Source organism: Vitis riparia, chromosome 6 (genome assembly GCF_004353265.1).
Source record: "Vitis riparia cultivar Riparia Gloire de Montpellier isolate 1030 chromosome 6, EGFV_Vit.rip_1.0, whole genome shotgun sequence".
In the NCBI taxonomy this organism is placed as follows: Eukaryota; Viridiplantae; Streptophyta; class Magnoliopsida; order Vitales; family Vitaceae; genus Vitis; species Vitis riparia.
Genome location: NC_048436.1, coordinates 2,018,051 through 2,040,453, shown reverse-complemented (window position 1 = coordinate 2,040,453; position 22,403 = coordinate 2,018,051). Strand labels below are relative to the sequence as shown.

Below are 22,403 nucleotides of genomic sequence, written 5' to 3'. Positions count from 1 at the left end.
AAGATCATGTATTTGAACCTCACCACATAACTTATTAAACCCAAAAGAGCTTACTCTATTTCCATAATTTATTATACCTACATATAAACACAAATAAGACTATACACAAGGGACAGTGTTAAAGATCCTATAAGCTTAAACTTTCAGGAAATTTTGTTGTTCAACGTACCGACTCACTCAAGTTTGCACCAGCTAAGAAAAAAAACTTATGTTGCTCTTGTTTGTTTTTTAATGAATGATTTGATATGGATGGATTGAAAATGGTCGACGCATGCTTGACGAATTAAAGAAACAATATCTAACATATGCTTTGTGTCTTAGTTTTGGAATACAAGTGAAGCAAACGGAAGAAAATGTCTTTATTTTCCATGTTTTGCAACAGAAGGTCTACAATACGAATGCTTTGAAATTAATTAATACTAGCTAGTCCTCGATTTTTATCATTTCAGCACATACTTTAGGACGCCAGGAATGTGAATGTTGACGAAGTAGTCTTCCCAGTCAATGCACTTGGGATCAAAGTAAAACAAATCAGCCTTTGAGCTGCTCTCTGTTGCTGCCAGTCGCAACTTGTCTGTGTTCAAGTCATCAAAGCTGTAGGGTGCGTATATGAAAATAAGTCACCCGCCAATAGAGACTACCAAATATTTAAAATTTTTCTAGACACATGCTAGCATCAAGATGTAACGTGTATACTTACATGCCCTTAAAGAACAAGTAGGGTTTGTAAAGCTCTACCAAGTACATCAACATCTTGATCTTTCGATTGTGATCAGTACACATGCCACGGAGAATTTGACAAAGTAAAAAATTTAAAAATTGTAGTACCTACAAGAAAGAAAAAATGAGAAAGTATCAATATGTCAACTAACGAAGCCAATTAATACACTAAAAAGGCATTTCATATACAGTTTAGATATAAAGCATGAGTTTGTGCAATTTAGGGGTATGATGTGCGCAACTTCTCCAATTCTTCAATAACTAACCTTCAAAGGTAGCATGTAGCGAACAGCTAGGTATCCATGGAAGACAAACGTGGTGGTGAACAGTATAAGCTTGCTAACGTTGACAGCTTTTCCATCCTTATTGATCCATGGATTCTCATGGAAATACTTGAAGAAGAAATCACGAATGTCTAATACTTTTAAAGGATTTTTCAACGAGGACCCTACATGGTAAATCTTCTCACAAGGTTGATTTGCATGAGCCACCATTGCCACAATCATACAATTCACCACCATGTCACCTGGAATCTGCATAAAGCTTCTACATTTTATATTTGCAATACTAATTGATATTAAATGTTACATACAAAGTATTAGTTTATTAACTATAAGTTGTTGGAGGGTATAATAAAAAGATATGTGAGTAACATCCATAAATACATAGATATGGAGCAAATATTGAGCTTAACTCACCGCATCCAGGATACACTCTGGATCAGCAAGGAGGCATGTCAATTTTCCTTTGCAATAACCAGCTAATACACTATCAATTGTTCTGCATATAAACACAAAAATAATAATTAAATTTCATAATTTCATTGTTCATTAATCGTATGGAGGAAAAAGAGAAGAACTAGGAAATATTCCAACTCTGCACCTAGATGTTCCAATCTTTCCTCACATTTATTAATTTATTTGTTCGTGTTATTTCGATACACTTCTCATTTTCTATTTTAAAAAATAATAATAATTCCATATAAAATGTAGCAACTCTTCGAGGTTGTGTTTAGTTCCTAAAAAATACAAAGGAAAGAAAAAAGTGAAAGAAAATGATTTTCTTATATTTAATTGTATTATGAAAATTAAAATATATAAAAAAAAATTAAACACAATTTAAATTAATTAGAAAATTATAAATCTTTAAATTATTTAATCTTTATATAAAAGATTTAAAATAATTTTGAAGTAGTATATAAAAATAATTTATTGATTTTAAATATATTTTTTATTTTTCTTCGTTTTTTCTTTCATTCTACTTTCTTCTCTATTTTTTTCCCTCATGTTTTCCCTTATATTTTCTAGAAAATAAATATAACCTAAAGATAATAGTTAATTGTTTAAAAAATTGAGGTATTAAAAAATTTATATTTTCAAAATTTTAAAATTACATAAGGTAAGTCTAAGTTTCAAATATGAGTTATTTATTTTATATAGAAGTTGTTTACTTTTTTTTATTTTGAAAAACAAAAAATAGGAAGTGTACTAGCTTGGATAAACCTTCTATTTTTTGTTTTTTAAAATAGAAAATAATAATAATCTCTATGGTTATGTTTGGTTCCTGGAAAGTACTAAAAAAAGAAAAAAAATATAAAACAAAATGGTTTTCTTATGTTTGGTTTCATTATAATTTTTTTTATAAAAAATTAAATATAATTAAAATTAGCTATAAATTTATCCATTTTAAAATTATTTAATCTTTATATAATGAAGTAAATTAAGTGAAATGAGTTTGAAGAAACATATAAAAATAATTTAATAATTTTAAATTTATTTTTTATTTTACTTCATTTTTTCTTTCTTTCCACTTTTCCTTTTTATTTTCTTTCCCTCAAATTTTCTAGAAACCAAACATAACCTATATAAAGTACAATAAGTCATATAAAAATTATGGACTTATTTTATATCTTTTAAATAAAAAATTTAATTTTAAGCAGTAAAAACTTTTAATTTTTCAAAATTTTAAACAAGTTTTAAAAGTCATTTAAATAAGTTTCAATTTTTTTTTTTACATTTTATAAGAAGTTATTATCATTTAAAAAAAACAATGGAAAACAAGAGTGATCTAAACACACCTTATTTATTTAATTTCTTTTTTATTTATCTTCCAAAAAAAAATGATAGTGTCATTGGGAGAAGGGCAGAAAAATAGATTATTTTAAGACCATAAGTTTCAATATTTTTATTGCATTACTATGATTAAAATAACAACACTTTAGAGTCACCTGATTCCTTCAATCCAGCCCGAAAAGGGTTCCATGTAAGTACTGGTTATGATGGTGGGGCGAAGGATGACCAGAGGCAGATTCTCCTTGAACTGCCCTAACAGCATCTCCCCCATTGCCTTTGTGAAAACATAAGTATTTGGCCATCCATACATCAATGCCCTAATTGTTCAATAGGAGACAAAGATGATTATTTTAAGATCATTTCATCTAATATATACCTATCTAACAAGAATATAACAACGCTACAAAACATGTTTGTTTTAAGATCATTTCATCTTATATCATAATAGTGGATACTCCAATGCCCGTCCAAATTCAAACATCCTTGTAGTACTTACATGATAAGCTTTCTGAAGGAAATTAACATATTCAATGTCTATGTTGTTACTTTTAAGATGACTATGTTGATCATAACATACCTTTTCATGCCCAATTCTTTCATGGTTAAAGATATTGTTTCTTCTGTAGCTTGAAGTTCATTGAGTTCATTGAGTCCTTCCTCCACAAGTTTCTTCTCCTTATCAACGTCTAATCCTGAGGCCCCATTGAGAGCCTTGCCCATCTTCAATGGGCTCTCTAGTATGAGTCCCTCTCTTTCGCCTGAGACATAAGCTACAAGAACCACAAACCCTGGAGCTTAAAAATTGAAGAACCATTCGAAGGAAAAGGTAGTATTCTTTATTGCCAACTATGCTTGATGGGTTCAAAATTGAAATGAACAAAATAGAATATAAGAACAAGTAGTATTAATTTCATACAAACCCGTGGATACATGAAGAAGCATCTTTAATTTAACACACTTCTTTGAAAAGTTCAAAACATGACTAGCTCCCAATGTATTGATACCTAGTGCAACATCATATCTGCAACAGATTAAAAGAAATTTATTTTAGCATTTTTTTTTCATATGAATAATAAAAAATGCGGTAGTTTTTTATTACCTTTCATCAAACTTGGTTGTTGCAGCTAAATTAAGGATAACGTCAACTTCTCTCCAAATCTCTTCCCTCAAATTAAGGTTTGTCACTCCCAAATTCTCACAAGAGATATCACCAGGGATGGGAGTCACCTTTTCTGATATAAAGGAGTTTAAATTTGAACCCCATTTGTCCCTTAGAACTCTAAACAACTCCTTCCCTAACACCTATCAAAGTAGTTAAAAAGTCAGGCTAGGTTAAACTCATTAATCTTTAATTTTTAGTTAACTAAGTATTTGGATATTATATAGAAAAAATGATCTTTGAAGAGCAGTCATATGCTTACGTAATTTTCTAATTTTATTTCATTTCCTTCTAAACTAATAGTGAACAAAATGCAATATATACAAATTAAATTGTCATCATTGCTTATTGGCATTCAAATCGTCACATTTTAAATTGTAAATATAAACATTTGTAATTCAAATTTCATTATAATTCGTCAAATTTACGAAACTCCCAACTTAAGTGTAAAATCTTTGTTTATATAAATTCTAAATTTTACGTGAAAGGAACTAAAGGATAAAAATTAATCTAGATCTTAAGACTTTATGATCCTTACAAACCTATTAATAAAGAGAGTTGATTTACATATATAGCTTGAACTATGAGGGCACACTTGAAAACACCAAATTTACAAAAAGTTAAATGGAAAAGAAATTGCATCTCTCTCCCTTGATCCTAAGCTTTTCTATACATTCAATATTTGATGGTATATATAGAACACTCTTTTATAGGGTAGAGAGGGACTAGTCTTCTTATACAAATTAAAATTTTACTTTCCATCAAAGTGCAATTATTTAAGCTAAGCATTCACTTTTCTAATTGATCAATTGAATCTAACCACTCAATAATTATGTTAAACAGTCTATTAATTTTAATAAATAGAATAATTATCATTACTTGCATGGGTCACATCCAATATTCTCTTACTTGGTCCACTTGACATAAGTTAAATCCAATGTTAAATCCTTTTTTACATGATCAGTCACAACATATATCATAGTTAAGTATAAAATAATGAGATTCATAACAGTTGTTCAACATTTATCCCAACATAGATCCTTCCATGTATGACATCTTTAGTTCTTCACTTAACATTACCTATAAATAAGAAGTATAAGTAATGGTCTAACAAAAATATCTTTATGAAAGACTAATATATATCGTTCATCTAAAACTATTCATATATACAAAATTATATATATCCCACAATGTTAAATAAATAATCTTAATGCAAATCACTATGCAAATATCAATAATTTAATCCAAGATTTATTCCTTTGACATGTTCTTTAAATGTGTTGTTGGCAACCCTTTCTTTAATGGATTTTCAATCATATATTTGTTCAATTGATATTATTTGTTTATGAAATTCTTTCCTTCTTACAAGGTATTTTAAGTCCATGTCTTTAGCATCTTAATATTCTTGTTGTTATTCGAGAAGAAGACTACGATGGAAATATTACAATAAAATTTTAATGAGTCAACAATATTCTTGACAACCCCAAGCCTTGAAATAAAGTTTCACAAAATAACCCTAATCAACAAAATATGGTCTTAAATTGTGTCATAAACTCAACTTCTAAGGTGGATGGAGCAATGATAGGCTCCTCGCACTCTTCCATGAGTCCTCCAATTAAAGGGAACAAGTAACCCAATGTTGATTTTTTACTATCCACACATCCAACCAAGTTTAAATTTGGATATTAGATCATGGATTACTTTGATACTTGTCCATCATTGTGAGCATACAGGAATGTAAGAATAAGAGAACAAAGTGGTTGAAGAAAATAGAGTGGTTGCAAAGGTAAAAAATGGTTTTATTATTTAGAACCTCTCTAAAAATGGTTCTTTATATTTGGGTAACAATATACTAACCTCTGGATAATAGCATAATAGAATTTGAACAAGTTTACCTAATTACATAAACTGTTGTAACAAAATAAACCAAGTGAAACAAAGTGATGAAGCTATATTCTAACATCCCCCACAAACTCAAGGGCTGGGAAGAATTGCAAGCTTGGAGCTAAGGCTTAAAAACAGTTGAGTAAGAAGAGGCTTAATCATAGCATCTGCTAACTGATGATCAGAAGGTACAAATTTGACATCTAATAATCACTAAAGCACCCGATCACACATAAAATGGAAGTCAACCTCCACATGTTTAGTGCGTGAATGAAAAATAGGATTCACAGCTAAGTGGGTAGTGCTTAAATTATCACACAATATAGTAGGTGTAGGGAATAAAGGAATCTTGAGCTCACAAAGTAATAATTAAATCCAAACTAATTCAAAAGAAGCATGTGGAATGACTCGGCATTCAGACTCAGTGACAGAGCATGAGACTACTTTTATTTACTAGCAAACCAACATACTAAGTTGTTACCAAAGAAGACACAATAACCACCAGTTTTTTTGCGATCATCAGGGTAACTAGCTCAATCAGCATCAGAATAGGCAAAACAATCCAAAGAGATGGCATCATGAAGAGTGAGACCATGAAATAAAGACACTTTGAGATATACAAGAAGTCGTTTAACAACTTGCCAGTGTTGACAAGATGAAGTCGAGCTCTAATCCATTTAACTTCAAGGCCTAAAAAGTAACTCAAATCACCCAAATCCTTTAAAGCAAAACATAAATCAAGATAGGAAATAAGTTATTGAATTTGAGATGAATTATTGTCAATAACTATAATATCATCCATGTATACTAAACGAACAATCATATCATGACCATTAACATATACGAACATCAAATAATCAACCTTAGATGAGTAAAAACCCCATTGTAATAATGCATTACTTAGCCTATGAAACCATGCATGAGGGGCTTGACTAAGGTCATACAACATTTTATTCAACTTGCAAACATGCTTAGGAAATTTACAACTCACAAAACTAGAAGGTTAGAACATGTATACAACTTCATCAAGTTCACTATTTAAAAAGACGTTGTGAGCATCTAACTATTTTAATACCTAATCTTTACTAGGAGACAACATTAAAACAATCCTCACGGTGGTAGGTTTAACAATTGGGCTAAATGTCTCAAAATAATCAAGACCATACGTTTGATGAAAGCCCTTTGCAACAAGGTGAGCTTTGTACATATTAATGGAACCATCAAGATGAAGTTTAAGTCAATTAAATAGATAAATGTGTTATAGAATGAATAAAATAAATGACAAGCTATGTCTCTGCAAACAAACAAAAGAGGGATAAAAGTGTCCAAAATGGGTCATTTCTTAACAAAATTAAAAGGAGATATTATTTTTACAATTTTATAGTTATTTTGGCTATGTATTCTATGAGTGTTTAACTAGGTTGACAATTCTTGACAAAATTTCTAAGTGCTTCCTAACTTAGTTTTTCCAATCCTTCTTTGAACTACTTGCCTAATGAAGATCAAATTGTTGAATTTGTCAAGAGACCAAGATTTGTAGTTGAGATTAGAGTTTGATGGAATTGAATCAACCATATTATTTAAATGTTACTTTTCTTGAAATATTTTTTAAGAAGTTAGGAAGGCTTGGGAAACATTTTTTACTAAGGATCGATCCAGCTTCAGGTCGAATTGATCCAGGTTGCACTTTCTTGACGATATCTCATCTATTGGATTAAGGGTTTCTTTCATTTAGAAAACCTAAAATTGCTTCCTTTTCTATGGAAAGAATACCAGAGACATAACAACCGTCTTCTTTTGATTCTATTTTCCTTTCCTAATTTAGGGTGTTTGGTTGCCAAGAAAACCCAACTTTCCTATTGTTTTCCAAACTATTTTCAATGGATTTTCTTAAGAAAAAAAAAATTGGTTGATTCTTCATTCATTCATTTCTCAATTTCTAATCTATTTGGGTTTGAGTGAAACCCATTTTCTTCTTATAGGGATCCAAGAAGAGGAAGTTTGGTGTAGATACCGAGTGTGCTCTAGAAGAAGAAGGTTTGCAATAAAAAGTAAAATGTGCTAGTCAAGTGGTCTAGGAAGGACCGGTAGGTTTGAGTTAGGTAAAACCTTTTATTCAGTGTTTATTTTTCATAGTAGATATTTTTTATCGGTTGTAGGCCCGTGGTTTTTAATCTCTTCGGAGATTTTCTATGTAAATTTTGGTGTCACAGTTGCTATCTCTCACTCTTCTCTTTGATTTATTTTCATCCTGTATTGTTTATTTAATGCTTGTGGTTTTAAGTTGAATAGAAGAACAATGGGATGCTATTTGTGTTTTCTTGTTAGGTTACTTTAAAAGTTTCCTGTGCTTATTATTGGTTAAGATATTATGTAGAAATGGAAATTTGAGTTATTGAAAAACCGTTCTTATTAAGTATGTTGAGAGTATTGATGCATTTGCATTTGAATCATATTGGGGAGTGTTGCTACATTCATGTTTGCATGTGATCTCTACTTTGTGTTGAAAAACTATTGAAGAGAAAAGAAAATTGTGAACAAGTCTAAGGTTAGATAAGTTGTGTCGGAATTTTCTTTTATTGTTCAAAAAACACCTATTCACCTCCTCTAGGTGTAGTTGATGAGATTCACTTTCAATTGAAATAACCATTAGGACTGATTAATGACAAAAGGGAATGGAAAAATCTGATTAAAGTGTATCAACTGAAAAACTGGATATACAGAAGCTATTAATTTGCATGAGGGTATACCGTATACCTCATTACGCAGGCGTTGGGTGGCTGACTTGGTATCTGCTGCTCTTAGAAGAAGAAAAAGCTTCTTCACGTTTGGTTGAATCCTGAGTATCTTCTCCACAAAAACTACAACCACACCACCAAATTAAAAATTATTCTTCCTTCAAAACATAATGGGAAATATAGAAGAAGAAAAAGAAGAAGAGGGAAGATCCAAATATTACTCTTTGCTAGAAAGCCGGTTGCACCAGTGACTAAGATGCTCTTGTTCTCAAGAAACTCCACGATACTACCCAACTCCATTGGAGATGATTAAGCAATGAAACTGCAGAGAGAGAGAGAGAGAGAGAGAGAGAGAGAGAGAGAGAGAGAGCAAATGAAAGTAGAGAAAAATTATTGGGCCAGTCTCATGTATTCATATATAATGTGAGTACTTCTGCCTGCTGGGTCTTGCCAAGTAGTGTGAAGAATTATTTTATTAATTTCAATTTTTGTAATCAGAAATGATAATTTTTTAAATATTCTACATTTTCAAATAACATGACACCACAAAATAATCAATATTAATGGTTTCTTAGGGCTATTTCTTATTCTATTCTTGAGAATGGATAATAATTTTCCAAGTGATAAAACATGCGTTGGTCGATAGAAATTTAATATAATATTTTTTCAAAATTTAAGCATTCCAAACATAAGTTTTTTTAAACAAATTTTATGTATTTTTGTTTAAAAAAAAAATTATGGAACAATTGAAAATTGAAAATATGGAGAGCACTTTCAAATCTTTTGCATTATGCATAAGTACACATCAACTTCATCTTAAATAAGTTTAAAAAAAAAAATTGTTTTTCATATTTAAATTTTAAAATAAAATTTTATCATTCCTAAAAATAATTAAAATTATTTTTAAGAATCGATCTCACAAACTATTTTTTGAGAAATAATTTTGACAATGTGACTCTTAGTTCCTTCCTGGTAAAGCTAGAAAAAAATTGAGAAATTTTAGTAACTCCAAATCATTCCTAAATTCAACGTACACAACCCTCAAATTTGATGTGAGAAATGATGGAGATGTCATTGATTGCTAGCATTATTAGCTATGGTATTTATTGTGGGCCAGAATGACATTGATGAAAAAAAAAGGGTCTTTGTGATGTCATATCAATCCGTGCTAGCAGACTACAAAGGCTCACTCTTTTGGAGGACAATTTTACTCTTAAATATGTTTTTTATATTATTTATAAATAAATTGAGATTGTCAATGATGTGTAGCTCATACATAATAATAAGTACAGATTGATAGGCAATCAATGGTACATTTCTCAGTTTGAAAAAATTGTTGTCACTTTTGAACAATCAAATAACTGTTTAAAAATTTGTTATTTTTTTTTTCAAAAAAATTGAGATTTTTTAAAGAACTTTGTAAAAAAAATAATTTTTAATATTTCATAAATAAAAATCATATCCAAAATTTATTATATTGTTTTATATATAAAACATATAATTAAAAACTTTGTTATCATAATATAATGAATAATTATTTTTTACGAGCACTCATCAATTGATGAAAATATATAAATATTCAATTGACACACACCTATTAAATGGAATAACTCACAATTATTCATTGGGTAATATAGCACGCGAAAAAATTAAATAAAAATAAATTAAATTATGTTATAATATATTATAATGATAGTATATTTATATTGTATGTATAATGCATTTATGTCGTACCTATATTTTATTACAAAAGTAATAATTCTAAAAATGTTTATTCATACCTTATTAGTATTAACACATCATATCAATATATTAACAACATTTATTTAGTGTTTTGAAATTATTTAATAATTTGTGTGTGTGTGTGTCTATATATATATATATATATATATATATATATATATAAACTACGTGAATTCAAATTAGTATTTCATTTTGTTTCAGAAATTATTTATGATATAGGTATGTTATGAAATATGGTATGATCATACAAAATTACCATTTTTATAAAAAAATTCATAAATTTCTTAATTAGGTTTTATTGTAACGTAAGTGTATTTATATTGTAATTATAACATATTTTTGTTGTGTCTGTATTTTATAATAAAAGTAATAATTTTGATGATCACTTTTTATACCTTATTAATAATCAACATATCAAATATATTAACATCATCTACTTAATGCATTGAGAAAAAAAATTATATGAAAAAAAAAAAAAAAAAAACACTATGCAAAGGAAAAAAAATCATATAAAATATTTTAAATTATTTTATTATAAAAATAAAAAATGATTAAACTTTCTCTATCATTTTCTTATTCTTTTTAGAGAATCTGAATGAAAAATTAAACATTTTATCTTCCTTAAATTTAATACAAAAACATAATTTATCAATTTAAAATTATAATATATATTTATATATATATGAAAAAAAAATCATCATTTTTATTATATAATTATAATACTTATTTTTTTCTTCATAAAATTGAAAATTAGAATAAAAATAAAAAAGGTAAAAAAACAATAAATGATATTTTGAAAATATTTTTGCTTTAAATAGTAAATTTAAATATCAATAATTACAATAAATGTGGGACCCATGTACCATAAATGTATTGACAAATCAAGTGAAGTGCTTTAATTGATTTGAATTTTAAAAGTTTTAGTTAAAGAGCAGTTTTGGTATATTAAGCCTATTAAAGTCCTCCTCAAGAATTATTAAAAGATACCACCTTTTCTAGTAATTGTTCTGCCCAACCCACCCTTTTGGATAATTCTCCCAAGATTTTATTACTTTATATTTCAAAAATAATTTCTTTATTTTTTTTTCACTTCTTCATAATTAATTAGCCTTCATCTAGACTTGCAGATAGTACACTAATAAAAAGGCTCATATTAGGTTTGAGTAACTTAATTCATGTGCAGTTGTTGAGAGCGGTTCTTAAAAATTTATTTAAAAACTTGAGATGTGTCCAACCAATTTCTAATATTTTTAAATATAGTTTTAAATAATTTTTATATATAATATTTTATTTTTAGTTATTTGTTATACTTATATAATTATTTTTTAAATTAATTTTTGGAAAACAAGTCAAAACCATTGAAATAACTAAAAAAAATGTTTTTAAAAAATACATTGTTTTTCATTTAAAAAACAATAGAAAATGATTTCTAAAGTAAGAGATTATTATATTTAAAATAAGTGATTCAACAATTGTAACTATGGTTTTAAAAACCGGACCGGACCGGTTGTTCTGACCGTCGGCCAATCACGGTTCCGGTCTGGTCTGATCAATTAACTCAAAAATAGGTTGAATCGGAATCGGACCGGTTGAACCGACAGTCCGACCGACGAACCAGACGGTTCAATTAATTTTATTTTTATTTTTTTTTATAGTATCAAAACGACGTCGTTTTGGAGGATATAAAAACATTTTAACCCCTCTTTCTCCATCTGAACCAAAGGTGAAAAAGCTGTCGCCCCCCAACGCGTCACGACACCCATGCCAGCTCCCATAGGCAGTCTCTTCGACCATTACACCACCTGCCCACCCACCGCCCACCCTCCCCGGTGCAAACACCCCCCGACGGTCAAAGCGCCCCTCCGAAAAACCCAACTCTATGCTCCTTCCGACTCCGCCCTATAGCTGCAAAGTTGATATTTTCAAATTTATTTTTTATGTTTTATATTTAATAATTTTAATGTGTTTTTTTATTATGATATTATATTTAATATTCAATTTTTATATAAAACGACGTCGTTTTGGAATTGAACGGTTCAATTAATTTTATGTTTTTTTTTGTAGTATCAAAACGACGTCGTTTTAGAGGATATAAAAACATCTCAACCCCTCCTTCTCCATCTAAACCGAAGGTGAAAAAGCTGTCGCCCCCCAACGCACCGCAACACCCATGCCAGCTCCCATAGGCAGTCTCCCCGATCGTTACACCGCCTATCAGCCCGCTTGCCCTCCCCGGTGCAAAACCCCTCTCTCAACGGTCAAAGCGCCCCTCCGGAAAACCCGACTATGTGCGTCTTCCGACTCCGCCCAATAGCTACAAAGTTGATATTTTCAAATTTATTTTTTATGTTTTATATTTAATCATTTTAAAGTGTTTTTTTATTATGATATTATATTTAATATTCAATTTTTATATAAAACAACGTCGTTTTGGAAGGACAGTTCAATTAATTTTATTTCATTTTTTTACAGTATCAAAACGACGTCGTTTTGGAGGATATAAAAACATCTTAACCCCTCCTCCATTTGAACCGAAGGTGAAAAATTTGTCGCCCCCAATGCGCCGCAACACCCATGCCAGCTCCCATAGGCGGTCTCCTCGACCGTTACACTGCCTGCCCGCCCGTCCGCCTTCCTCAGTGCAAACCCCCCTCCCCCTGGTGGTCAAAGCGCCCCTCCGAAAAACCCAACTATGTACGCATTCCGACTCCACCCAATAGCTGCAAGGTTGATATTTTCAAATTTATTTTTTATGTTTTATATTTAAAAATTTAATGTGTTTTTTTTATTATGATATTATATTTAATATTCAATTTTTATAATTTTTTCTTTTTTGTTTATTTATTAGTCTTCACAACAACGGTGTTGTGCAAGGGTGGGAGATTGGGAGCTCAAATTGATAAAGTAAAAAATGTCTTTTATATGGATTTACATGGATGGTATGAGATATAATTTAATGGTAAATTAAAAACATTACAATTTTAAATAAAATTCTGATTTTAAAATAAGTTTTTTATTTAAAAATAAATATTAAATTTTAAATTTTAAATTAAAGTTATGATTTTAATTTAAATTTTTAATTTGAAACTAATTTTCTGATTTTTAAATAAAATTTTAATTTTTAAATAATATATAAATTATTATTTTTATTTTTACAATTATTTTAAATTTTAATAATTTATAAATTAAATATTTATGATGCCATCGGTTTAATGATCTGTTTGACTCTGAAAACATTGATTGTGACAACAATAAGTGGATGCAATGCATGTCAGTAAAGTGGCGTTGTCCAAGTAATTGCAATAGGAGTCGCAGTCCCACCGGTAGAGCACGTGGCTCATAAGAGAAATAAATCGTTCCTACTTTCGTTTTTTAAGTAATTCACAAATGTTAGCTCACTTCATTCATTACGTACAAGAAATTTAATGCATCACCAACTTTTTTTATTGTGTATGACAAATTCAATCCATCATGCAAGCCTAACCTAATTTGCAATTCATTTACCTAAATAAGAAAATTTAAAAAAAAAAATAGTAAATTCATTTTTACTTAATGATCAAAGCAGTACATTCTCGAACAATAATTAGTACATATATATGGACAAAGAATAGCACATACTCATAGGTTTGCCGACACCTAATTTCTCCAATTTTTTTAATTTTTTTTGTAAACAAACAAGTCCTAAATCAAACAAGATTTAATTTATTAGATTTATTCATAAATTTAAGTAATTTGGAACTCAAAATTTAAGCAAGTTAATACTAAATTTTCTTATGTCAAAATTGGTCTAAAATAAACATACTAATTTCTCTTCAATATATGATTACATATTTCCAAAAAATTTTATTATCCAAACCAACTCCCAATCAAACAATTAATTTAGATTTTTTAATACATCTAATGAAAAAATTTAGCCAATTTCTACCAAATTTTTCAAAATAAAGTTGATGGAGGATTACCATATGCCAAATTCTCCCCCAGACCAATGCTCCGAGAAATTTATTGATTTAAAAAGATAAGTTGAGTCATCGATCAAATAAATGAGTTGATTTAAAATAATTAATAACAAAATTTCTTAGATCAAAACCAATCCAAAAGGTTTCTCCATTCTCCCTTACACAATTATTTTCACTAAACAAAAAAAATTATAAATTAAATGATATGAATTTGGACCAAATCAGTCAAAAACACCTTGACAGTAATTAGGGAGTAAATATATGTGTAATAAAAAGGTTTATTTACATTTAAAAAAATAAATTATAATTATTTTAAAATTTATTTAAATAAAATATTATTAATACTTGATATTTATCACTTCACAAAATACTACTATTTATTTTTAACAAATAATACAAGTTATAGATTTAAAAAATATTTATATCTATGTTTTATAATTTTTAGTAAAATATTATCATCTTTTATTAATATTATTATTTATGAAATTTATCATTACATTATTTATTTAACTAATTATTATCTATTTATTTTATATTTATTCCTAATCATTTAATATTAATTCGTTTTAGTGTGAATTTTTAGTATATTATGATTCATTATTAAAATTTTTTAAATGTTATTACTCATTCTTAATGAAAAACATAATTCTAATATTTACTTAAAATTTGGCAAATTGAGAAAAAAAATTTCTAGAAGATTGATGATAATTTTGTAAATAAGAAAAAAAAAAAAAAGTTGGCAATGGAATAAAAAGCACGTTTTCTGTTTGCCAACCGTTATCTCCTAGTTTGTTGTGGCTTTTGGGACTTCACCTAATCTAATTAAGTCTTTTAAATGCATATATGATGTGGACATTCCAATCCTCTCAAGTTAACATCAATAGCAAAATATCTTCTCACTCTTCACTCTGCAACTACCAGTGTCTCCCCTATATTTCAACCACACCAAACAAATTAAATCTATAATAACAAAAATATTCTAGAGTATAGATTTAGTAGCTACCAAATCTGAAATTTCAATATGAAAATATAAGGTAAAATTAAATTTTTTGGATAATGGTATAAAGATATAAGATAAAATGATAACAAAGTACAAAAAATGTGACCGAGGTCTAAAACAATGAGATCAAATTGTATATGTAGCATATGGTGATCATAAATTTAATACCTACTAAGTTTAAAATTTCAATCTAAAAATATATGGTAAAATTTAATTTGTTGGACAATGGTATAACTATATAGGATAAAATGATATCAAAGTACAAAAACAGGATTAAAATATAAAATAATGTAATCAAATTGTATATGTAACATACTATGATTGATCTCACTTTTTAATAAATAATAATTAGGTAATATACCAAGCCTTAAGATTAATCTGTATAAACAAATTGGTTGAATGAGAAAGCCATTACAAATGAAATTTCTGTCAGTGAAATCCTAGCATCAAATGGCAACCATGTTGGCTACTTAGTTGGTGTTCCATTATTTAACTACATGTGATTGAAAAACATATCATTTTATCAATTCCTTAATTACCTCCTTATAATAAGAGTTATTTATTTATTTGTACAGAAAAACAATCATATTAATTTATATATATATATATATATATATATATATATATATATATATATATATGGAATATTGATTCTTATACCAAAAAATATATAGAAAATAATTACAATTATGAACCCATCACCCAAAAATGATAAACCAAACAAAATTTACCCTCACCTTTCAAGCATTTCATAAATGCACGAAACTTTGACTCCATTAATCTAAACTTTACAAACTTTTTCCTGTGGTACCAAGAGTCCTGCTTTTGGTGCAAAGCCTTGGAACTTTTCATCATCTTATTAAAGATGCTAAGAGGCCATCCATTTTTGAATTCTAAGGCTAGAGCTTGCTTAAGTTCAAATGATGTCTTCTTTAGTTTATAGAGTTTTTCCTCTTCATTTATTACAAACCCCTCATATTGTTAGACGTCACTTTTGTTTGGATGACCTTTATTCAAAAGTACTAGCTTGGCGTAATATAATCACCAACTCTTTTGTGTGGGGGGTTCCCCTCCACGTGTCCCTTTCCAGCTCAAACCCCTTAACCATCTAGGACAAGTATGTAACCCATCCGAGATCATTTCGTTCAGGTCATGATAAGTTCCGTCTAGCACCAGAAGTGAAATGGTTCCCTTCTCCCACAGGGTCAGATGGAATCGACAGCCTAGACTCCCAGACGGAAAGAACTATCCAGTCAAGTCTTTAAGACCTATGGCATGCGTGATCAATCACGTCTGACATCTGAGCAGCTGACGAGACTCCATTTAGCCCACAAGTCCATGTCAATTAATTGTTGCACATAATCTCAGGCGTTGTCAGGCTAAATGGATAGACAATTGCACGATTCGAGATCTTAGCACATCAATAGATGGCACCTACCAACCACCCTTAACCGAGATGATTGCACAACTGCCCTGAGGACAATCATCATTACAGAAAGGGTCAAAGTGCATAGTCAACACTACAGTGACGGTGTCATTAGCTCTATATAAACCCCCCAAAAAGCATGAACAAGGTACGCAAGCACATACGCTCACTCTCTCCCACAAAATAGTTAGAGTTATTTTTGTTTGACTTAAACTTCAGAGGGGCGTGCTCGGATCACCTATCCGGACATCCTTTTGTGTAGGAAAAAAACCCTGTCTAGCCCCAATACAACTGGACGGACTCTTCAAGAGGTGCAAAGTAGGGAAAGTCCGCCTAACTTCAATGAAACTAGACAAACCTAATTCCAGTTGACTTAGCATCAACATTTTGTACTAATTCCAGGAAAGTCAATGCTAACCTATTTTGAATAGCTAACCTTTTGCAATTAATCTTGATTTGAGTCTTTGTAAAGAACCACTAGAATGTTGTTTCAATCTTCCACTCCATTTCAATGATTTACTTTTGGCCTTTGAACAAGTTGTCATGGTGTATTTTCTCAATTACTTTCAATTCTTTCCATAACTCTTCTCCAAACGCCTTCTTTTATAGTTTTTTCAAACTTGTGTACTTAAGGAAATTGAAACCTTCATCTTTCATATATGTCACTTACATGTCATTCATATTCAACATGGCTAGTATTTTCATTCATTGAATTTATTTAAACTTCACTTAAGTGGTGTTTTGTTTGTTTGTTTTTAATTAATTATAAATAATGCTTAATAGTATTAAGTTACTTGTTTTTTATATTTTATTTCTATTAAGTGTTAAGTTATTTATTTTTTATATGCTAAAAATGAATATATTAATGCATTCAGAAAAATAAATTTTATATTAATTCTTATTTGACAAAAAATGATTTAACATATTTTTAAAAATCTAAAAATTATAGAAATTACTTTAATAATAAAATTATAAATAAGTAATTTATTGTAACTATCCTTAAAAAAAAAGTTTTATATTTATTCTTACTTAAAATAAATTATTTCAAAGCCAATTAGCTTATTCATCTTGTTAAAAATGGTTTGTCGTTGTGAATAATTATTTTCTATATATATTGTCATGCCCTAATTTTGAATAAATACCATGATATATACTATCATTGCCATTAATTAACATAGTCTTTGCCTTCTAATGCTTTTGTACTGAATTATTTATGTGGTGAAAAATATTGGAAGCTAAGATAATCAATAGGTTTATAGATTTTATGTGATGATAGCCATAGAAAGATAAGTATTGAAATAATCCAATCATATATTGACATTTTTTTCACTTATAATGAATATATAGTTACTTGGAGGAGAAAAGCATTATGGCTGGCAATCAATACAAAAAAAGCAATTTATGGAGAAAATTTCTCTATTGAGTCAATGATTTAGCAAAAAGATTCAAAAGGCATGCACGGTGAGCGTCATGTCTATATGTATATATTTCTCTACTAATCACTATATGCACTCATGAAAAAAACAAAAAACAAAAATGAAATTCTATACAAAAGAAAATAATTTTTCCAAATTTTGATTTATTATGGAAAATAAAATATAATTAAAATTAATTAAAAAATTATATATTAAAATTATTTAATCTTAGTAAAAAAAGTTTAAAGTGGTATGAAAAAATAATTTACTAATTTTAGGTCTATTTTTTATTTTTATTTTTTACTTTTTTTTTCTTTCTACTTTTTGTTATATTTTCTTTCCCTTAAATTTTCTAGGACCAAATATAGTACAAAATTTTCCATTCAAATCATTTGTTTAAATTTTTTAACACTATTTTTTCAATATTTCCATAAATCCAAACTATTGTTTTTTCTATGGCCACTAATGCTTAGTGTCACAGACTTAGTCTTTTCCTAAGCTCGTGACAAGTCAAGGCACTTGATCTTGTTAAGTTAGCATTACTCCTCAATGCTTAGCTTGCTAGGCTAAGATGCTTACGACTCGGAAGCTTTAGAAGGCGTAGTAGGCAACTCTTAAAGAATGAAAGTTTTATTGCTCAAAGGAAGTTTTACAAATGCTTTGAGAACTTACTTGGTTGGTTGGTTAGGTTCTCGAGGTGGTGTCTTGGCCAAATGAAGCTCTTACCTATTTATAGGTACCAATGGAACTCTCTGGAACCTTGGAGGGTTCTTACAAATCAAGAAGATTCTAGAATACCCTACACAATTCTATGTACAAACCTATGTACAAGAATATTCAAGAGATTCCTAGAATTCTCTAGAAAGCCTTGGACTTCTCTCATACCTTCCAACATAGTGTAGAGATGTGTGGACATCTCTAGGCATCTCTAGAACTTTCCACACTCTTCCCACCAATGACTTAGTGTAGATGGCTCCAGGAGTTTCCAGAAGCTTCATGGGCTCTATATAAACCCGGGGGGAGGCTCATTTGAAGCATCCTGTGACATTAGTCTTTACTAGTATTAGAAAATTGTTTGAAAACTATTGTTCAAAATATATTTAAAAAACTTATTTTTTCAAAAAATATTTCAAAAGTGAGTCTTGTTTTAGAATAAATTCGAGGGTTATGTGAAACTGTTTTCAAGAACACTTATTTAAAAAAAATATATATATGAAAACAAATTTAGTTGTCAATTATTCACAAAACAAGTTTTTTTAGAGTTGTTTTAAAAATAGAGTATTTTGTGATAATATATTATAATTATTTTCAAAATTTTCACATTTTTTTTTAATTATTTTAGAAAATAATTATTACAATTATTTTTAAGAAATATTTGAAAATAAAGAGAAAAAAAAGTTGAGAACATTCCAAGGCCTTAAACATATTTATATTCTAAAAAAGATAAAAGGAATTAGTTTTTAGAATCTTTTCAAAAACTACTTTTTGAGTACTATTTTTGAAAAAACTTTGGACTATTTTTTATAATATCTTAAGCAAAAATTGAAAATATAGAGTGTGTTTTGAAAACTTTTGCATTAGTGTTATTTATAGAAACAAAGTTGCCAAAACTAGTTTTCACATTTGACTTCCTAAAATACAATTTTGTAAAGAATGGTTCAAAAACTCCAACTTAGCATGAGCTTCTCCAATGGTACTATGAACATATAAGTCAAACTTAAAAAAAGATCTTGTTCATCATAGTTCAACTCCAAGAGAGTTGAAACTAATGAAGCACTATAGGATGAAGTTTGTTGATCCATCTTAGACTTTGATTGGTGCTCAAAAAGAAAACCATAACATAGTTGACAATTTTTTCCAATCTCACTTGAAGCTCTAGACCCATACATTATCTGAAAATAAAACTTTAAAGTCTTCATCTTGTATCTTGGGTCCAATACAACTACTATTGTCATTACAATATGACACCTACTCTAATACTTGTCAATTTTTCTAACATACTTGATGTCAATGTGCTTACAACTTCATTTGAGCAAATCAACCAATCATACAATGCTTCTTTGATCTCACACAATTTGTTTAAAAATGTATTTGTAGTGGGATAATTTCACCTTGAGAACAACTTTGTTATATTATAAAACAATTTCAACATTTCACATATTTCTCTTGCTAAATTCCATTCTTCCTCTTATGGCACTGCGGTGTAAAGCTTTTCACATTGCTTCAAACGCGAGAACACATCTTTATAAGTTATAATTGTTGATAGCATTGAGTATGTAGAATCCTATCGTGTTTTACAATCAAGGCATAGCTTCGTATTGCATGGAAGGCACAATTGGCGAGCTGCATCTTCAAACTTTTCCACTCTTGATGGTGTTGTTGACCAATTTGCAACTATCTCACAACTTTTTTCAATTTCTACTCTGATGACATCTAGACTTTCCTTCACAATCAAGTTCAAGACATGTGCTACACATCAAATATGAAAGATTTTTCCATTCAATAAAAGTGAACCACTTGAAAGTAATTTCTCTAAGAGAATATCAATCATATCATCATTACTTGAGCAATTATCCATGGTGATTGTAGATATTTTCCCATTCATATTCCAATCCAATAACACATCAGAAAGAACTTCTTTTGCATATGGAGGAGGCACATAAACAAACCCACATTAAACAATATATAAAAACGAATAACATATCTAACCTTACAATATGATGTTTCAATAACCAAGACTCATCAATGTAATGCACAATGATAGCCATGTAACCTTTCTGTTGATTGAATGTCCACATATTAGTTGTGATAACCATTCTAATTTCAAGTTTTTCCAAGTAGCTACTCATTTTCCCTTTCTCAACCACATAAATCTTCATTATGTCATCCTTAATTATATTGCGGGAAACCATCTTAAACAAAGGTTGGAGGCTACTAGCAAAATCTTTAAAGCCTGCATGCTCAACAATTGAAAGAGGGTACTCATGCAATATAATTGCATGAGCAAGCTTCTCTCTTGAGATATCTTAATCAAATGTGAAACCACCAATTTGCACTTTTTCATAGCCTTTTCTCTCTACTGCTAATAATTGTTGTTTAATATCAACATTTCTCCATTTGATGCACCTATCTAGATGTACATGCAAATTTTTAGTCCCATTCTTGCTATCAGCTTTGAGTTTTCATTTACAATGCTTACAAATAGCATAATCTTGTCCATCTACTATGACTTTCTCAAAATCATTCCAAACAATCGAAGTTAGCTTCTTCTTTTTTTATATGTCAATGATCCATTGGTAGTTGAAGTACTACTTGTAGCTAGACTAGAACCGATACTTGTTATGGGAAAATTTCCTTCTCCTTTTGATGTCATTTTACTTAATCCTTATGATATTCTAAAATAGTTTGAAAAAAATTTAATCACAATAAAATTATGTTTGCATTGATTCTTAAACTCATAAAAGAAAATTTATGATTATGATATGCTAAAAAAAATAAAAATAAAATAAAAGAACCATATAAATAAACCTCTATTGTTTGAAGTTTAATGAGAAGAGACATTGATGGATTTGTAATTGTCTAGAAAATATGAGATCATTGAAGTACAAAAAATATGTAATTACTAGGTTGAAATAAAAGGCAAAATTCTATAATAATAGTGTTTAAAAATGTATGCATAAGCAATCCACACCCATGTAACTACCAACAAGTTTCTGAAGTCCAAACTGCATTTTTCCTAGCATTAACAAAACTTAGCCTGCAAATAAATACAAAGCATTATAGCACCAGTCAAACATCCCAAATTTTATATGATGATTACAATTTAAATAAGATGTTTGGCCTTAAATAGAGACAAAATTATAGAGAATATGTATGTAGAAAAATATTAGAAAAAAAAAATAAAATATCAAGATTAGTGTAGACGTGTTTGGTAGTAAGAGTAAAAACCGTTTTCAATATTCAAAAAAACAAGAGAAAACAACACAGAGATCAGACTGAATAATATGTTTCCAAAAACTGTTTAGAAAAAAAAATGTTAGGGTTTTCATCGATAAAAAAACAACATAAAATTATATCGTCCTCTTACAACAACTTGCTTCTGCAAAACCATGAACACCAAAATTGAACCCTAAAATAATGAAAATCTCATAAATCATCATTCTTATTCTTATAAACCCCAAAAAAAATTAGTTTATATGTGGATGAAATTGATTTGGATAAGGTGAAAATTGATGTCAGAAACATGAAAAATAAGAGTCAAAGACTAAAATTAATTCAACCGATATTTAG

General features: G+C 28.9%; 1 protein-coding gene across 1 annotated transcript; it reads right to left on the bottom strand.

Moving 5' to 3' along the window:
* Positions 1–335: 335 nt before the first annotated feature.
* Positions 336–8,934, bottom strand: LOC117916622 (alcohol-forming fatty acyl-CoA reductase-like). The gene is made up of 10 exons (XM_034832746.1): positions 8,795–8,934; positions 8,593–8,696; positions 3,892–4,094; positions 3,713–3,813; positions 3,370–3,562; positions 2,948–3,109; positions 1,419–1,500; positions 987–1,253; positions 701–828; positions 336–594 (listed from the first exon to the last, which is right to left on the bottom strand). The coding sequence occupies exons 1-10, from the start codon at positions 8,871–8,873 to the stop codon at positions 441–443; spliced, it is 1,473 nt and encodes a 490-aa protein (XP_034688637.1). The 5' UTR covers positions 8,874–8,934; the 3' UTR covers positions 336–440.
* Between the last annotated feature and the right edge of the window lie 13,469 nt (positions 8,935–22,403).